General features: G+C 41.0%; 1 protein-coding gene across 1 annotated transcript; it reads right to left on the reverse strand.

The window, feature by feature from the left end:
- Positions 1-14,960: 14,960 nt before the first annotated feature.
- On the reverse strand, positions 14,961-20,087 carry SCPL25 (serine carboxypeptidase-like 25). The gene is made up of 8 exons (XM_078992808.1): positions 19,711-20,087; positions 17,069-17,272; positions 16,752-16,942; positions 16,382-16,669; positions 16,170-16,300; positions 15,876-15,971; positions 15,693-15,798; positions 14,961-15,394 (listed from the first exon to the last, which is right to left on the reverse strand). Exons 1-8 carry the CDS (start codon positions 19,994-19,996, stop codon positions 15,251-15,253), a joined length of 1,446 nt encoding a protein of 481 aa, XP_078848934.1. The 5' UTR covers positions 19,997-20,087; the 3' UTR covers positions 14,961-15,250.
- Positions 20,088-20,916: the final 829 nt, after the last annotated feature.

Below are 20,916 nucleotides of genomic sequence, written 5' to 3' on the forward strand. Positions count from 1 at the left end.
AACACAACTTAATCACTTGAATCGGTAACCAACGAAAGAATTAATCCATTGCACTATTACCTTAAAAGCAACCATAAAGTTAACCGAGTTGAACTAAACAGAAGTTTCTTTCCCATTATTGAATCTAGTTAATTTGTTCTTTTCTAGCCTTGCATTAGTTTTGTTTAATAAGTTTCTAGTCTTGTAAAACTAGAGAAAAACCCTTATTTGCTAAAGTAACTTAGATAGAATTAGTTTTTAATTTAATTTGCCGTTCCCTGTGTTCGATACCCTGCTTATTTAGCTATACCACAATTGATAGGTTCACTGCCTTTTGTGTGTTATTTGATAATTAAAGTAGGATTAAAACTAAGTGAGTTTTACACACATCACCTGCACTCTAGCTTTGCCTCTACATCCAGGTCACGTATAATCTCTCTAAAATAAAAATTAGTTAAGAACCCCAACAGAACCAGATCAATCACCGAATACCTCCAAGAGATGCGCTCAATTTCCGATGACCCAGCCCTTGCCCAAAGCCCTATTCTGGAATAAGATCTTATGGTGCATATTCTTTCTCAATTAGGTGATGATTACAACACAATTGTAGCTGCCATTAAGGTGCGAGATACCTCCCTTTCATACTCATAATTTTTTGACCGTCTCACTGACTTTGAAAGAGCTCTCAAGGAAACCTCACTTTCCTCTGATTCAATTCCGGCTACTGTCAATTACACTTCTCAAAATTCAGGATTCCAAAACAAGTCAAACAATAACAAACATTTCGGGTCACATAACAATTACTATAACCGCAACAACATGTCACCCCCATCCTATCAGTCAAGAGGCACTCCACAATCACAATGGAACAATCACAACACCTCTGGTACTCGGTCAAATAGAAGCAATAAATTTTGCCAATTTTGCAACATTCCGGGTCACACAACCAAAGACTGCCGAAAGCTTGCCAGGTTCCTTCATGACAACAACATTGTCACTAATGCCAAAAAATCTCAGACTCCACAAGCCCATGTAACCACATCAGCACCAACTTCTCCTCAATGGCTGTTTGACACCGGTGCCTCCAATCATGTTACCTCGGATCACAACACTCTCCACCAAGTCTCTAAGTATGGTGGCCCAGATGAGATTGTACTCGGTGATTGTACAAGTTTACCTATTGCCCATACTGGCAATTCCTATATTAATACACCACAAAACAACTTATTTTATCTAATGTGCTACATGTTCCTAAATTACACAAAAACTTAGTTTCTGTTGGTGAATTATGTGATACTAATCTAGTTTCAGTGGAATTTTTTCCATCTCATTTTTTTGTGAATGATCTGGGCACGGGGGCGTGTCTCATGCGAGGAGAGAGAGCTGATGGAGTCTACCTCGCCAAGTCACTCACAAGTCGTTCCATTCACACCACCCTCAAGCATTCGCCACTTCTACTTCATCATAAGTTGGGTCACCCTTCACGTCAAGTTTTCAAGCATCTTGTTTCCAAATTAGGTGTTAGGTTCAAATCAGAGTTTGATGTTCATTGTCCTTCATGTTCTATTAATAAAAGTCACAAATTACCATTTGGTCAAAACTCTTTTGTTGCCACTAAACCACTTCAGCTTATTTATTCAGATGTATGGGGACCTGTCCAAAAATCAATTGACAAATATTCCTACTATGTTCTCTTTGTTGACTACTTTGAAAATACTCCTGGCTCTATCCGATCAGTCATAAAAGTGATGTAGCTACCATCTTCCCTCAATTCAAATTACTGGTTGAGAAATTTTTTCCTCACCCCATTATATGTAACGACCCAATTTTTACGTCCGAAAATTTCATTTTTAAGATATTACTTTAGAAAACATTAATAAATAAAAACATTGTTTGTTCACACCATAACACATTGCAACCATGTTCTCAAAAGCCAAACCGTACATCCCATCAAAATATCAGAGTACAATCCCAGTAAATCTCATAAATGCGGAAACCGAAGAGTGTGTGTATGACGTGCCGCTACCGCACCGGCTCCTTCCCCTTCGATGCAGAGGTACCTCAAAGTAGCTGCTGAACTGATCGGGAACTAACTGACTGCTGCTGCTCCGGGAGTCCTCCGGCTCAAAGGAAATGTTGAAATGACACAAAGATGGCTGATCTCCTTCTCCTCTTCTTGATCTACTCCTCTTACTCCTCAAAACCTTCAAGAACACACCAAGAACACCTCAAACTCTCAAGGAAACAAGGGAAAACGATGTAGGGGGAGTTCTGGGGGTGAATGGGGACGAGTTGGGGCGGAATGAGAGTTTAAATAGGGTGCAAACCCTTGAAACTTAGGGTTTCATCCAGCAGCGGTGACTCGCCGAGTCCAGGATGTGGACTCGCCGAGTCGCCTACTTAAAACGTGTCCTGAGTCTCGTCCCTACTCGGCGAGTCGGACCCTATGACTCGCCGAGTCCAAGGCTAAATTAGGGCAATGCTCAAATAAAATTCACATACCGGAAACCAGGTGCTACAAATCTCCCCCACTTATTTTAGACTTCGTCCTCGAAGTCTGCTGCCTGGTCCTGAAACAACTCGGGGTAGTGCTCCATCATCTCGTCTACCGGCTCCCAAGTCCACTCTGAACCCTTGCGGTGCTGCCATTGCACCTTCACTAGCTCCACCCTCTTGTTCCTTAAATCCTTCGACTTCCTGTTGAGGATTGCGACTGGGCGCTCAATGTAGTTCAGGCTGTCATCAACCTGAATATCCTCCAAAGGTACTACTGCAGAATCGTCCACTAGGCACTTCCGCAACTGCGAAACATGGAAAGTGTTGTGGATCTGGCTAAGCTCGGCTGGCAGATCCAGCCTATATGCCACCTTGCCCACCCGGGCTAAGACCCTGAACGGTCCGATGAATCGCGGGCCCAACTTGCCCCGCTTCCTGAATCGGATGATGCCTTTCCACGGCGACACCTTCAGGAGGACCATATCCCCGACCTGGAACTCTAAATCGGATCGACGCTTGTCGGCATAACTTTTCTGCCGACTCTGAGCAGTCTGAAGCCTGCTCCGGACCTGCTGGATCCTCTCAGTCGTCTTGAGCACCACTTCGGTGCTCCCCATAACTCTCTGGCCAACCTCACCCCAGCATATCGGGGTCCTACACCTCCATCCGTACAACATCTCGAAAGGAGGGCGGTCGATACTCGCGTGATAGCTGTTGTTGTAGGAGAACTCAGCCAAAGGAAGATAGGTATCCCAGCTACCACCGAAATCCAGAACACACGCCCGCAACATGTCCTCCAAAGTCTGGATGGTCCGCTCACTCTGACCATCTGTCTGCGGGTGGAAGGCGGTGCTGAAATGCAGACGAGTGCCCAACTCGTCATGAAATTTCTTCCAAAATCTGGAAGTAAAACGCACATCCCTGTCCGAGATTACCGATACTGGCACCCCGTGCCGAGCCACAATCTCCCTGATATAGATGTCGGCCAATTTTTCGGCCGATATGCTCTCCTGAATCGGAATAAAGTGAGCACTCTTGGTCAATCTATCCACGATGACCCAAATCGAATCCACTCCACGTGCGGTCCTGGGAAGCTTTGTGATAAAATCCATCGTGATATCTTCCCACTTCCACAGTGGAATGTCTAACGGCTGCATCTTGCCATGCGGCCTCTGATGTTCGGCCTTGACCTTCCTGCAGGTCAAGCACCGCTCGACGTACCATGCCACATCCCGCTTCATGCAGGGCCACCAATAGTCTAGACGAAGATCCCTATACATCTTCGTCGCCCCGGGATGAATAGAGAATCGGGACTTGTGCGCCTCCTCCATCAAAATCTGGCGCACGCCCCCGTGATACGGCACCCACACCCTATGGTGTAGTGTCAATAACCCTCGGCTATCATAATCGAAGGAGGAAACCTGACCTACTACACGCTCGCTCTTCCGATGCTCCTCCTTGATAGCCTCCTGTTGAGCTTCCCGAATCTGCTCCAACAGGGGAGTCACCACAGTCATCCTCAAACAGGCGTCCCTGATCGGCGCCGTCTTGCGGCTAAGCGCATCGGCCACCACATTGGCCTTCCCCGGGTGGTAAAGGATCTCGCAATCATAATCCTTCACCACATCCAACCACCGACGCTGCCTCATGTTCAGATTCGGCTGGTCCATGAGGTACCTCAAGCTCTTGTGGTCCGTGTAGATGGTACACCAAACCCCATAGAGGTAATGTCGCCAAATCTTGAGGGCAAATACCACCGCCCCCAACTCCAAATCGTGCGTCGGGTAGTTCGCCTCGTGAGGCTTGAGCTGCCTCGAAGCGTAAGCAATGACATGCCCCCTTTGCATCAGCACCGCGCCCAACCCAGAAATGGACGCATCACAATAAACCACGAAATCCTCTACGCCCTCTGGCAGGGCTAAGATCGGCGCCTCACACAATCTCTGTCTCAGCGTCTCAAATGCAGCCTGCTGCTCGGGTCCCCACCGAAAGACCACGGCTTTCTTCGTCAGCCGCGTCAGAGGCACGGCTATCTTGGAGAAATCCTGGATAAATCTCCGATAGTAGCCTGCCAATCCTAGGAAGCTCCGAATCTCAGATGGGGACTTCGGAACCTCCCATCTCATCACGGCCTCGACCTTGGCCGGATCGACCAGAATCCCGTTCTGGTTGACGAGGTGCCCCAGAAATTGCACCTCGCGCAACCAAAACTCACACTTGGAGAACTTGGCATACAAGCTCTCCCTCCTCAGGGTCTCTAACACCTCTCTCAAATGCTCCTCATGTTCCTCCCGGGTCTTGGAATAAACCAAGATATCATCGATAAAGACTATCACAGACCGGTCCAGCATCAGTCTGCATACACGGTTCATGAGGTCCATGAACGCGGCAGGAGCATTGGTGAGCCCAAACGGCATCACCACAAACTCGTAATGGCCATAGCGCGTCCGAAACGCGGTCTTCTGCATATCCTCCTCCCTGACCCTCATCTGATGATAACCCGAACGCAAATCAATCTTGGAGAACCAAGATGCGCCCTGAAGCTGGTCAAAGAGGTCATCAATCCTCGGAAGCGGGTAACGGTTCTTCACCGTTACCTTGTTCAGCTCCCGATAATCTATACACATCCGATGCGACCCATCCTTCTTCTTCACAAACAGAATCGGGGCTCCCCAGGGCGAACTGCTCGGCCGAATAAATCCCTTGTCCAGCAGCTCCTGCAGCTGCGTAGACAACTCCTGCATCTCGGGAGGAGCCAACCGATACGGTGCTTTGGCTATCGGAGCCGCACCGGGGATGAGGTCAATCCTGAACTCCACCTGTCGCTCCAGAGGTATCCCAGGTAGCTCCTCCGGGAAAACATCAGCAAAATCTCGAACTACCGGGACCTCGCTCGCGGTCGCCTTACCCGCCTCCCGGGTGTCCATCACGTACGCGACATAACCCGCGCATCCCTGCTGAAGGTAGCGCCTAGCCCTCGCTGCTGAACATACAGTGGGTCCACACTGCGGCCGCTCTCCATGAATCACTAACTCTCCCCCGCTTGGGGTCCTGATTCGCACTAGCTGCTGTGCGCAATCTATCACTGCCCCATTAGGGCTCAACCAATCCATACCAATAATCACCTTGTTCCCACGCAATGGAATGGGAACCAAGTCTACCAGGTAACGCTCCTCAAATAGTCGCAGGACACAATCTCGAAACACCATCGATGCTCGCACCGATCGATCATCAGCAATCTCTACCTCTAACGGTCAATCTAACTCGCCTGAAGTCTCATGAAATCTCTTGCTAAGAGCAAGAGAAACGAACGATCGGGATGCACCCGAGTCGAACAATACCTGAACCGGGATGCCGTTCACATGGAACGATCCTAATACACATGTATACACACGGAGCACATATCAATATCATAACAACGTAAAATAAAAGATAGAAGGAAGGAATCATACCCGTCACCACATCGGGCGCGGCGTGTGCCTCCTCGGCAGTCAACTGAAATGCCCGACTCCTCACCACTGGAGCCTCTGCCTTGCCCTGACGGCCATCCGTGATCCGCAGGGTCGCTGGAGCTGGCACCTTCACTGGCGCTGAAGCTGTCAACATGGGGCAATTGGCCTTCTTGTGGCCCCTCTGGTTGCAGTGGAAACACAGCAACTCCGATGTCTGAATAACTGTCGCAGGAGCAGTGCAATCCCTGCTGATATGCCCAAACTTGCCGCACTTGTAGCAGCCTGACGATCCCATCCTGCACGCCCCCTCGTGCGGCCTGCCGCACCTCCTGCAGCGGCTCGGTCCCGACTGGCCTTTTGGCCTCCCATCTGATCCCTTGGGCTTCTTCCCAAAAGCCCCTGATGCCTGACCATCCTCAAGTTTCCGTTTCCGGATGTGCTCCAAATCTATCTCTCTCTCCCTAGCCCTGGCAATCATGGAGTCCAGGGTAGGGCAAGCCGAAAAGCTGACATGCTCCTGAATATCAGCTCGTAGCATATCATGGTAACGAGTCCTCCTCATATCCTCGTCGCCTGCATACTGGGGTACCAATAAATCCCTCTCCCGAAACTTGGCGGTGATCTCCGCCACGGTCTCTGTCGTCTGCCTCATGTCTAGAAACTCCCTGGCCAGCTGCTGAAGCTCGACCGCTAGCGCAAACTCTGCCCTGAACCTAGCCACAAAGTCCGACCAGGTCATTGCCTCGATAGCCGAGGCTCCCAACGAGTCACCCACTGACTCCCACCAATCTCGGGCCCGGTCCCGCAAACACCCTGCTGCGTATCTCACCTTCGACCCCTCGGGGCAGAAGCTGGTCAACTGGGCGGACTCAATATCCACAATCCACCGCCTGGCGACAATGGGGTCCTTCACCCCATGGAAATCCGGCGCACCACTGCCCCTGAAGTCCTTGAAGGACAGTGTGCGAGATCCTGACTGGCTAGAGGCCAAGTCGCTCCTGAATGCCCGTAGGCGATCCTCCATCAACTCCACGATCCCTTCCTTGATCGACCCAAAGATGATGGGGGTCGACTCAAGGATGCCCCTAGTGATCTCCGACGTGATGAACTCACGTAGCCTCTCCTCAATCGGCTCGGTGCCAGATCCCGAACCTGACCCCTCTCCTGACCCGCCATCTGTCGGTCTCGGTCGAAGTACCACCATTCTGCAAAACATCATAATAATCATTAGTGGTACTGCTACTTTCTGAGGGATCTCAACTACTTACAGGTTCCTTGGTCTCGTCTTGGCCTTCCTCGGCTCGGGTACGGATCCTCTGCTTTCAGTAGTACGGGCCCATACTACCTTCCACATCTATCCGTACCTTCTCCGAGGAATTCCTCGACTCCACCAACTCCCCTCTACTACTGCTACTCTCTGTTATTCTCACCCTAGGCTTGCCCTAGGGAGAACTCAAGTTCAACACAACTGGTCCTCAGCTGCTGTAGGTCTCCTCATAATGCCAGTTAGCCACCACCTAAACACCATCACATGTGATGAGGATTAGATAATCCTTCAAGTAAAAGGCCCGTCCCTACAACGGTTGGACTCAAACAAGAGCTGCGCAATAGGGCCAGTTCCAACACTTTGGGATTATTCAACCCTGATTACATGTGGTGTGACGTGTTTACCTAGTGGCTCACTCCCATTACTCAGAATCCCACCGAGCACGAAGCAAGCAGCATTCGGATAAGGAAAAACAGACTCAAGCCAAAACTGTTCTTAGAACAAGAAACGACACTTAACATAGGATGCTAAGCTCATACTATCAGGCATAACCTAAACAGGCTATCCTACTGCTGTCTACTCAATTCTAGCATGCAATATTCAATAAGCTATAGCAAATAAACAGGCACATAAGGCATCACTCCTAGATCCTTAGCCTATTCTAGCATGCAATATTCATAAAGCTGATAAACATAACATAAACTTGTATGGGTACTATGGGGAATACTTACTTGAGCTCGGCCGGTCGCGCACGTCACACACTTTACTCTTTCTTGTGACTCTTTTCCGGGTTTTAAAGAACAATTTCTTTTGGAAAAAATCTTTCAATCCCTCGATTTGAGTCCAAACACTCCCGAAGGCGTGTCCGAATCCCTCAAACCAGGGCTCTGATACCAACTTGTAACGACCCAATTTTTACGTCCGAAAATTTCATTTTTAAGATATTACTTTAGAAAACATTAATAAATAAAAACATTGTTTGTTCACACCATAACACATTGAAACCATGTTCTCAAAAGCCAAACCGTACATCCCATCAAAATATCAGAGTACAATCCCAGTAAATCTCATAAATGTGGAAACCGAAGAGTGTGTGTATGACGTGCCGCTACCGCGCCGGCTCCTTCCCCTTCGATGCAGAGGTACCTCAAAGTAGCTGCTGAACTGATCGGGAACTAACTGACTGCTGCTGCTCCGGGAGTCCTCCGGCTCAAAGGAAATGTTGAAATGACACAAAGATGGCTGATCTCCTTCTCCTCTTCTTGATCTACTCCTCTTACTCCTCAAAACCTTCAAGAACACACCAAGAACACCTCAAACTCTCACGGAAACAAGGGAAAACGATGTAGGGGGAGTTCTGGGGGTGAATGGGGACGAGTTGGGGCGGAATGAGAGTTTAAATAGGGTGCAAACCCTTGAAACTTAGGGTTTCATCCAGCAGCGGTGACTCGCCGAGTCCAGGATGTGGACTCGCCGAGTCGCCTACTTAAAACGTGTCCTGAGTCTCGTCCCTACTCGGCGAGTCGGACCCTATGACTCGCCGAGTCCAAGGCTAAATTAGGGCAATGCTCAAATAAAATTCACATACCGGAAACCAGGTGCTACATTATATCTCTCTTCAATGATAATGGTGGTGAATACCAAGGTTTGTCACCCTATCTCCAAAAACATGGAATCTCCCATTACACAACTCCACCTCATACACCTGAACAAAACGGTATTGTTGAGCGCCGTCATCAACACATTGTCGAGACAGGCCTAGCACTCCTCCACCATGCACATCTTCCGCTCACATTCTGGTCTTATGCATTTCAAGCAACCATTTACCTCATAAATCATCTTCCTACACCCATCCTTTCCAATAAATATCCATACGAGTGTCTTTTCAACCAACACCCAAATTATCACAAACTTCAACCCTTTGGATGTCTATGCTACCCCTGGTTACGTCCTTACACCACATCTAAACTACAACCTAGATCAGCACCATGTGTATTTCTTGGTTACTCATCCTCTAAATCAGCTTATAAATGTTATGACCCACACACAAAAAACTGTATCACTCAAGACATGTGGAGTTTATTCCAACTTAGTTCCCATATCATGCTAAAACTCCCCTGGAATCTCTACCGAGCCCAAATCAGTTCCTAACACCACCATCTGACCCGTCTCCCATCCCGACCTCCGACCCTCCTCCTCAAATATCTATCCCCATACATCCCCTTGCTCCGGTACCTGATCCCACTTTACCACAACCAGCTCACCCGGAACCGACATCCTCACAAACTCCCTCCCCACCACCATCATCCCAAACCGAAGCCTCATCACCTCCGTTACCTGTTATTAATCCCACTCCATCTCGACCACACCCTTCCACCACTAGACATCGCAAAGCAAACTCCAAATATTTCAACCCCTCCTTTGTTAACACCACAACCTTACATCCGATTCCCACAACCATTGAACCTAATACACACACTCAAGCTTTAAAAGATCCAAAATGGTGGGACGCAATGGATCAAGAGTTTAATGCCCTTATACAAAACGGAACATGGGAACTTGTTCCAAAAACCAATCACACCCCAATTGGTTGTAAATGGATTTTCCGAATCAAACGAAATCCCAATGGCACCATATCCAAATACAAAGCTCGTCTTGTAGCTAAAGGTTTTCTTTAACAATACGGGAAAGACTACTTTGATACATTCATCCCGGTCACTAAACCTGTAACTATTCGTGTTGTTCTCTCCATAGCACTCTCTCACAACTGGCCTCTCTGTCAATTAGATGTCAATAATGCATTTCTTCATGGCACCCTCCATGAAGAGGTCTTCATGTCTCAGCCACCCAGTTTCACTCATCCTGAATTCCCATCCCCTATTTGCAAATTAAAAAAAAAATCGTTGTATGGCCTAAAACAGGCTCCAAGAGCATGGTACCTTGAACTCACATCCTTCCTTGTTTCCACTGGTTACCGAAAATCTAGAGCTGATCCCTCTCTTTTTATCTACCACTCAAATGGTATCCTCAGTTACCTTCTAGTATATGTTGATGATTTTGTACTCACGGGTAACAACAATTCATTCTTAGACTCCTTTGTTTCCTCTCCAGCAAAACGGTTTTCAATCAAGGACCTTGGTCCTCTACATCACTTTCTAGGAGTTGAAGTAATTCCTGTCTCCTCTGGTCTGTTTTTATCCCAACATCGTCATATCCATGATTTACTTGAACAATTTCACATGGATGGTGCTAAAGAAGTTACTACTCCGCTGAACTCCTCAGTTTCTCTCACCTTGCATGATGGATCCGCCAGCACAGATCCAACACCATACTGAAAGCTAGTTGGTTCACTTCAGTACCTGGGATTCACTCGACCCGACATATCATTTGCAGTCAACAAGCTGTCACAGTTCATGCATGCACCAATTGAGACGCACTGGCAGTCACTAAAACGTGTACTATGGTATCTTAAGGGTACCATTCGTCATGGGCTTTATTTGCACAGGAACCAGTCACATTCCCTCCCTGCATTCTCGGATTCTGACTGGGTAGGAATTGAAAATGGGGGTCGCTCAACTACTGCATACTTGTTGTTTCTTGGTCCCAATATCATATCTTGGGGATCAGCAAGACAAAAGTCCGTTTCTCGGTCCTCCACGGAGGTGGAATACAAAGCGCTAGCTAATGCTGCATCGGAAGTTATGTGGGTACAAAATCTTCTTAGTGATCTTCGTATTAAATCCTCATCAGCACCCACTCTTTACTGTGATAACACAGGCGCTACATACTCATGTGCAAATCTAGTTTACCACTCTCGGATGAAACATGTTGCACTTGATTATCATTTTGTTCGGGAAAAAGTACAAGATGGCTCTCTCATTGTCAGGCACGTTAACTCATTTGATCAGCTAGCAGATGCTCTTACCAAACCACTTTCACGCGGTCCATTTCAGAGACTACGTTCCAAGATTGGCGTATTCGATGGATCCTCCATCTTGCAGGGGCGTATTAAGGAATAAAGATAATCTACACGTGTTCCACACCAATATTTACATAGTCATAAGTTTTAGTATTCAGTTATAGTCAATACTAGTTTCTCTCCTGTAAATTTTCCTACTTTATCTCTAGATTAGGTATAACAGCTGGCTATATAAGCCACACCAATGTACGCTATCAGTTAAGTAATCAATACATAATCAGAAGCATTACTTTATATATTGTAGGTATTCAAGAAACACAGTTGGTGGATTCCTCTTCAATTAACTTCAGGAAATGTTGGGGGAATAATAATTTTGCTTGCGATTAGATTAATGCGGAAGGTAGGTTTGGGGGAATTCTCTTAACCTGTGATGCAAACTTTTTCAGGGTATCGAAGGTAATAAAATTAAAACAATTTCTAGTACTTTTTGGTGAATGTATTGGCGTTGAGGGGGTGGTTGCTATGGTCAATGTATATGTTCCAAAGTCTCTTGTCGAAAAGGCGAAAATATGGGAAGAATTACTTCACATCAAAAGTAATAACAATGCTATGTGGATTTTACTTGGTGACTTCAACGTAATCAATTATGGCTTCTGTGCTTCCTCGGCTCATACTTTTAATCAATTTGTTATTGATGCACTTCATGATCTTCGCATGGGTGCACATATATTTACATACTTCTGGGAAGATGGGGCCAAGTTAAGCAAACTAGACAGATTCTTGGTATGTTTAAAATTTGTTAACTTGTACCCTGGTGCCTCCGTGACTGCATTACCCCATGAACTCTCAGACCACTACCCAATCCTCCTTCGAACATCGTTCCTAGACTTTAGACCTAAGACTTTTAAATTTTTTAACTCCTGGCTTCTACGTGAAAGCTTCGACCAGATTGTGCATCAATGTTGCTCCCAATTTCGTGGCTATAGGCACCTGATACTAGGTTGGCTGCAAAACTGAAATGCATTAAGGAAGGAATTAAGAAGTGGTGTGCTAGTGAATTCCCCAGGGAGTCAAATTTGGTTTTGCTTGCAAAAAAAAAAGGATTGATGAAATTGATTTCATTGCTAAGAATAGGCTGCTGTCAGTGGATGAACTGGGGGAAAAGGCCTTGGAACTAAAAAATACATGGAATCGATTCGCATAATAACTTTGGATTTGCGACAGAAGGCCAGGGTGAAGTGGGTTACGGATGGAGACGAAAATATGAGGTTTTTCCACGATTTTGTTAACAATAAAGCAAGGAAAAATCACATTTACAACATCAAAATCAACAATTGTTGGATCTCGGATCCGGTTGCTATCAAAGATGAGATGCATAAGTTCTTCTCAGCCAAGTTCATGGAGTGTTGTCCCTCGAGACCGAAAATTAGAAGTTCGAGATTTTAGAAACTTTCGAGCTTAAATAAGGAAATGTTGGAAGCTGAAATTAATATGGGGAAATAAAGTCAGCCATATAGGCTTCTGGTGATGATCGGGCTCCCGGACCTGATAGTTTTAACTTTCAAGTTCTTGAAAATATATTGACCGGTGCTAAAAGATGATATTTTTGCATATGTAAAACAATTTGAAAGTTGTGGAAAGTTCTCAAAGGGAATCAACTCCTCGTTTATTTCGCTTGCAGCCGAGGTTAAAGACCCACTAAGCCTCTCCGGCTATAGGCCAATTAGCCTAATTGGATCGATGTCCAAACTAGTTGTGAAAATCCTTATAACCCGAATTAAAAGGGTCATTGGTAGTTGTATTGGGGAGGAACAATCCGCCTTTATTGAAGGAAGGAACATTCTTGAAGGTCCGTTAATTGTAAATGAGTTATGCACTTGGATGAAGAAAAAAGGTAAACAAATGCTACTATTCAAGGTGGATTTCAACAAGGCATTCGACTCAGTCAATTGGGATTATCTTGACTCGATTATGGAACAAATGATGTTTGGGAATAAATGGAGAAGGTGGATTAGAGGTTGTTTGGAATCCGTAAGAGCCTCAGTCGTTGTCAACGGTAGTACCACCGCGGAGTTTCCAATGCCAAAAAGGTTGAGACAAGGCGACCCATTATCTCCATACTTTTTTAATATTGCAATGGAGGGGCTCAACATCGCAATGAAGGAAGCGAATTCAAAAGGAATATTTGAAGGTATATTGATTCCTAACACAAACATGGTTGTTTCTCATCTATTTTATGCAGACGATGCCTTGTTCTTGGGTGAATGGTCAACGAAAAACATAGCAAACCTTTCTAGAATTCTTAGATGCTTCCATGTGGCATCAGGTCTCAAAGTAAATTTTGACAAATCTTAGGTATTTGGTGTGGGTGCAAATATCAACGGGGTTGAAAATTGGGCTCTCCCTCTTGGTTGTGAGTCGACTTCCTTACCATTCACATACCTTGGGGTTCCTGTGGGAGCTAATATGAACCTCAAAAGATCATGGAAATCGATAATCGATAAAATTAAGTCAAAACTTTCTTTGTGGAAAGCTAAGACTTTAAGCTTCGGTGGACGTATAACATTGGCAAAATCGGTGCTCGGTAATCTCCCAAACTTCTTCTTCTCAATATTCTTGGCTCCAATCAGTGTTGTGGAAGAAATCGATAAAATTAGGAGTTGCTTCATATGGCAAGGACCTCAAAACAATAGAAGTATTCACTGGGAAAAAAAATCCTTGCACCAAGAGATGTTGGTGGACTAGGATTAGGCTCTATTAGAGCTCTGAACTTATCTTTGATGGCAAAATGGATCTGGAGATTAAAACAAATCAGAATTCACTATGGGCCCAGGTAGTTAACGGATTGCACAAGTTAAATCAAAATCGCCCAGAAAGTTTATCGAATAGAGCCTTAAAAGGTGTATGGTGGAATATGTCGAAAACATCCACGCATTGGGCAAGCTAAATATAATCCCCCCGCAGATCGTTAGATGGAACATATCGAAGACTTGTTGGGAATTAGACTTTGCAGATAAATTTTTCTTTGTGGTGGTTGAACCGGAGAAAAAGATTAAGCACACCCCCCATTTTGTCTGTGATGGTGTGTTCTCATGGTCAAAATTGATTCCATTCAAGGTGTTGTGTTTTGTGTGGTGTGCAAGGATAGGAAAGATCCCAAGTGCTATGGAGTTAAGGAAAAGGGGAGTTCATATTAATTCACTGAACTGTCGAACGTGTGGTAATAATATAGAATGCACTCGTTTCCTGCCCGGTGGCAGAACAAGTGATAAGTATGATTCTCAATTGGTGTGGTCTGGCGATTCAACGCTTCGAGTCCGTGAAGGAGATCGTGACATTTGCGTGCAAAAATGGACAAAATCGAATGAAGCAAAATGTGCTATGCAATATCATTTTTGGTGCTTTATGGTGTATTTGGAGAGTGTGTAATGAATTGGTATTCCAAGGAGTTAAGACCTTACCGAAGGCTATTATTGATATAGCAAAATCTATGGTTATTGTATGGTTGAAACATAGATCATCAAAAAAGAGTCCTGATTGGAAGTCTTGGATTTCTTCCCCCTTAATTGTTTGTAAATACTTATATTTTCTGTTCTTGTACTCATAGCTATCACTAGTCACTTGCTAGTGGTAACTTTTTAATATATTTGGTGTTTAAAAAAAAACCCTACTCATAGGAAACTGTGACAAAAATCAGTAAAAGTTTGTGGCATACATATTTTTTTTTCGTAGGTAAATTAATTACACCACACCTTTTAACTTAGTAAGAAATTAAGAATATCAAATTTGAACATTTTTTTAACATAATATAGTAAAACGAAATACTCAATGACAACCAAATACGAAGTAAATCAACTCAACGTACAATTTTGACATCCTAAATAAACGGTATGTTACAACAAACTACCATATTTTTTGATAAATTCCCTTTAACCCCCTCTAATTATTTTCCACAAATTTTGAACTCAATCTTTTGATGCCAATCAATATTACTTTCAAGAAAAATCCTTTAACCCCTTAAAACATCTCTAATTTCTACCAAAGTCAAAAGTCAAACTTTTTTGCTTCCGACCAAGTGACGCATTTCAATAATGATAGTCAAAACGTTGACTTTTAGTCAACATTTTGATTTTTGGGTCAAGCTTTGGGAAGTGGTTGGCCTTTTAAGAAGGACATAAGTAGTTGCAATGCTGCCCTTGGCTTAAAAAGTGGTACCTCATGACCTGCCCCTCTCACTGTTGCAAATGTAACTCCTTCATATACTTCTGTCCATCCTCCCACCTTCATAAAATAACATAAAAGTCTTGTCATATGCATTGTTAACTTGTACATTCTATTCCCAATATCTATGCATTGTTGACTTGTACATTGTATTCCCAATATTTATGGTTTACAAAATTGGAAGATTTTGTTTTATTGGATCTCTATCATTTGTTGATGGACAATATGCATTTATAATTTGTACTTTTGTATTAGGAATTTTGTACATTGCTTACTTGTACAATAAGACTCGGTAGAGAATAGATACTATGGATGCATTGATGAGTTGTACACATGTGATGAAAAGAGTTAAACTAACCTGTTTCTTGACATACCACGGGTACCATGGAACCTTGGTTTTTAACTTGAGTTGTGCTAGTGCATACCTAGTAGCTGTGACTGGAACCACTGAATCAACATCCCCACTACCATTTCACAAAATAAATTTATTAAATATATACAAATATTGAAAACAAAAAATTGAAAATATAATGTAAGATACCTAAAGACCCAAATTCGTGATCCTGCTGCGATAAGTTCACGATATATGGGAAGAATTGACATATCGGTATCATTCCAATTACGATTCAAAGTCTCACTGCCAAAATACAAATACAAATCAGACCGATAAAACAAGAAAAATATAGATTTTATGAGCAATCATGTTTGATTTTTCACTGAAAAATATCTTTATTATTGGTGAAAATATGGAAAAAGTCATATGTTTTTTGTTAACGAATTCACCAAAATATCTATATAAATGTACACCAAAATATCTATATAAATGTAAAAGAACCTGCACGCAGTCCATCTGTAAGGAATCCGTGTCGTATTAGCATGAAGTGCCTTTTGAACATCTTTTCTATTATAATAAACCTCTGCGTACCTTTCTGTACACGGATCATAGCCTGACATTTGTCTAAACGTCTGTAAAAAAACACGTATCAAAAAAGTTAAAATGAAAAAAAAAAACATTTAATTTAATATGAAATAAATTGTAACAAATACCTGATGGGGTCGATGGGGCAACCGCATAGTTTGACGGGTCGGACCTGAGTGGCTACCATCAGAGTTGTTACAAGGGGGTGCATAAATGTTGTATTGGTCGATATTTCCAAATTCTTGATCCATAGCATAGCTATATAATGATTCACATTCGTTTGAATTCTTTTGACGTTTAAAATCACACGTGTTAATGAGTTGGTGATACGTTTTATCAGATATCATAGCGTGACTCCACCAATATGTCACCGTTCCAAGGTTGTCATAGTAATAATCTGTCACTGCATTTCCCACCTACGAAAAATTAAATTCATAAATCATAAGTTCAAATCCTATTTATGTTGGTGTAATATATTAGATCTATAAAATGAAATACCATAATTCCTTTCAAATTGATGGAACTGGAACTCGAACTGGAACCGGATTTGGAATTGTGTCTTAAAATTTGTTGTGCCAATTGAGGGACGTAGTGACCGGCGTAACTTTCTCCAGTTATATAAACTTCACGATGTTTATAACGTGGAAATCTCTCCATCCATCGAATCACAAATTGAAGTGAATCCTCAGCTGGAAAGAATGCATCAAAAGGTCAAATCATAGCTCTCACTTGACTTTTAATATCATAACACTAAATTTTAATAGAAAATATCTGTTAAATGAATTGGAATCTGTAGAATTGGTAAGGGGTCCAACCAGTGCGACGATCACCAGTGTCGAGTAGGTCAGAGGAGCGGTTGCTATACGAGAAACCAACACCGGCCGGAGTTTCGAGAAACAAGATGTTAGCCACGTTGTTCCATGAGAACTTGTTGATATGCAACCCTGAAGCCCCTTTGTTTATTCTAAAGGGCCCCACTTCTTCAGATGCACCATATGCTATAGAAGAGCAACCTGGACCTATTAAATTTAAATATACATTAACTATGATTTATATGTATTTTGAAGACAACTCTAGCCTTGACACTATAAAAATACTATAATAATAGTGATATTTTAGCACCAATTTTTTTTTTTTCTTCCAACTGCAAATACATATTCATAATGTCAAACCAAACCAAAACATATATGTTTAATATAATAATAATAGTAACTTAAGCTTTTCGTATAATTATTCGATTTTATTATAATATTACAATTATAATAAATAAGTAGGTATATATTAACTTTCAAAATATTTTATGTTAAAAAAAATTTATAAGATAAAAGTGAACCTATTCATTAACGTATATTGAAATTCTTATGAAACATATTCAAAATTGGTTATGAAGATTTAAATAATGACATATTTTTTATACTACGAAGATTTTTATAATGATCTTTTTTTTTTTTTAAAAATAAATTAAAGTTTGAATTGAATATTTGATGATTGGAGCGAAAATGAACCCTTGTTTTGTTGCTAGGATGGAATTGACCTTATTTATGTGTAACATGGGTATTAAAGATTAAGGATAAAATAGACATTTAATTAAAAAGATAGGTGGTTGTTTATTTTCATGAAACAATTAATGGGGAATGAAAATGACAAATTTATCAATAAATATCTGAAATTAGAAACAAAAAATTAATTATATCTTGAACAAAATATGAAAACTTTAATCATTATTGATCTCTTACATTTTTCAATTTAATAATACCTAAATAAAAAAAAACTTTAATCGATAAAAATATAATAAAGTACACAAATTTAATATCTATTTCGGGATATATTAAATATTAAAAACACAAAATTCATACTATTGCAGTGCATTTCATCCCATGAACAGATGTATAAGTAATGACATGCATGTAGCAGTAAAAGAAACAGTAGCGTAAAATATGGACAAATAAGCAGAATAGGAATCATTAAATGACGACTGTTGAGGTTGCTTTCTAAGTTTACAGCAATTATATCCATAACAGGACAATAAAACTAATAAATAATATAATATAATTTGGTACTCATTAAAATTTTATAATTTTATATTATTTGAAATACAATGGTCCTAGGATAAAGTTTGTCGTTTTTAGTGGTTTTAATAAACATTTTGACATAAATATAATGTCAACAGGTAAAAAAAAAACTTATTAAAGTTGGATGGTTTTTATTCACAAAACTTAACTTAAATATAATGGTTAAACAACAAAAATAAAAATAATAACAAATTTATGTATTTTACCTTTGAAAATAAAGTCGGTTTTTGATAAATATGTAGTTAAAAATATTTTATTATAGAAATTGAACTGTCACTTCGTAAAATAAAGACAAAATCAGTCAAATGCTCTTTGTGGTTGGTAGAAAATATCATTGCAATCAAGAATTTTTAATATAGTTAGATCTTTTTAAGTTTAAAATAAGTCATTTTGACTAACATTGTTGGTTTTTTTTAGGTTTAAAAAGGTTCTTGTGGAAAAAACCTATTATGTACGTTTTAAACTAGAAAATGAACAAAATATTAAAAATTCATCAAAAAGACTTGAAATGGTATTTTTACCGACAATAAGGACCATTTATGTAATTTTGTATAACATAAAAGTTATAATCTATGCAAAATACCCTTATTCAAACGGTCAAATTCCCTGGATTAACTTATAGTAAAAAAAAGTGATGTTCTGATTTTTGCTTCTGATGTCATAACTTTGTTTGGAAATAAAAACAGGGCTGAATTCTATTCTCAGAATTTTCGGGTACCCAAACAGAGCAATAACTTCTAACCCTAAAAAGGATTGCAACAAATAGTTTTTTTACAAGATTTCACGTTTTTTCAAGAAAATATATTTATTACATCTACCCACTAATTAATATGGTAGCTAGATGCAACCATATTTCACTCTTTCTTTTGCATACCATTCAATTAAATTATTAAAAAAATTTAAAAAGAGCCATTTCAAGAATTCAGATTATGATCACATATATATTTAGTTAAATTCAGTAATATAAAAAGATCTTTAAGTATATAATCAGTATTATTATATAAAAATTCATCGTACTTAAATTTCAACGTAATTTTTGCATATTATTAAAGAAAAGTATTTTTTTAAGTAAAACCCATTTAAAGAAGTTTTAGATTAAGATATAATGTTTAGTAAAATTCAAAGAAATATTTATTAATTAAAAAAAATCCCGCAAACAAGCAATGTAACAGTACCACATTCACTTTTTCATAATTAAATTAATATAAAGAAAGCAAAAAAGTATACATATATGTATATATAATATGTATGTATAAGTGTGTTTTTCATAATTAAGTTAATATAAAGAAGCACAAACGTATACATATATACATGTACATTTATATGTTTGTTTGTTTGTGTGTGTGTGTATTTATATGTGTATGTGTGTGTGCTAAGGTGCTAACCTCCGTTGAGCCATATGACTAGGGGTTTAGAGAGAGGGTGGTCGGCGGCTTCAGTAAGCCAGTAAAAGAGGGCTCTGCCGGCGACTTTGTTGACGGTGACGTAGCCAGAAAACTGATGGAAAGAGACGTTGGGTTGGCCGGGAAGGGTTATGATCCGGTCAGCTTCTTCTTCTTCATGAAGATGGTGGTTGTTGTGAAGGGTATTTTTGTCACTTGTGGTGAGTTGAAAAGCAAGAAACAAGAAAGGGAGTATACAAAATGAGGTGGAATTACGTAATTTCGCCATTGATTTTTGGTAGCAAGGAGCTTGGTTTCTACAGAGAGAATGAGTGGGGCGTTGGGGTGGGGGTAGGGGTAAGGGTAAGGGTAAGGGTAAGGGTGGGGTGGGGTGCCCTATTTCTGATGAGATTGTATTAAATAGGGGGGGAGGGAAGGGGAAGGTTGGGTTAATGGCATTTGGATGGGAAGGAATACCGATATTGTTTATGTTGAACAACATGTCTCTATTGTTAATAGGATAATATAATTATTTGAATAAATCGATTTAAAAGATTGTATAACATGTTATATCTTTGAAAAATAAAATGATGCATAGCCCATCTTGGTAATGAGTTGTATCCAAAATCCAAATTGAAGGTATCGATGTTCGATGCTTGCTAGTACTTTTTGAAGTTTTTCCTATGAAATGTAGAAATTTTATTAATCTAGAATGATGTTAGAAAGAAGAAAGAAAGAAAAAAAAACATATTATAAAGAAAAAGCAATAGCAGTAATAGGGTTGTAAAGCAAATCAATTCAATTGATCTTAAACTTGGTGCTTTTATTAAATAACCGAAAGAAATACCAAAAAACAATCTTTATAGAATAAGTATGTTTTCCTTTGTTTAACCGTTTCAAAATTTCCAAAGGACTAAAGTCATAACTATAAGGGTAAATTACATAAATGGTATGCTGAAAAACGCCTTTAGTTCCTATTTTCAAAAATTAACTCCGATTGTCCCTCATTTATTTAAAACATGTACGCTTCGTCCCTAATATACATTTTTATTGCAATATTAGTCATTGCCATATCTGAAATAACTATAATGCCCTTTATGTTTACATTTTCCAATTAATTTTATGTTATTATCATTATTATTAATTGAAAAAGAAAAAAATGTGGTCCCACTTCATACCCAACCACATCTCTCCACCCACCGTACATTC

Source organism: Lactuca saligna, chromosome 4 (assembly GCF_052625555.1).
Source record: "Lactuca saligna cultivar CGN05327 chromosome 4, ASM5262555v1, whole genome shotgun sequence".
Taxonomy (NCBI): Eukaryota; Viridiplantae; Streptophyta; class Magnoliopsida; order Asterales; family Asteraceae; genus Lactuca; species Lactuca saligna.

Coding starts and splice junctions, on each gene's coding strand:
- SCPL25 (XM_078992808.1), bottom strand. CDS start 19,996: ATGGCGAAATTACGTAATTCCACCTCATTTTGTATACTCCCTTTCTTG. Junction 16,301..16,381: donor TGCCCCATCGACCCCATCAG/GTATTTGTTACA, acceptor GTTTTTTTACAG/ACGTTTAGACAAATGTCAGG. Junction 15,395..15,692: donor CGTGGTATGTCAAGAAACAG/GTTAGTTTAACT, acceptor TATTTTATGAAG/GTGGGAGGATGGACAGAAGT.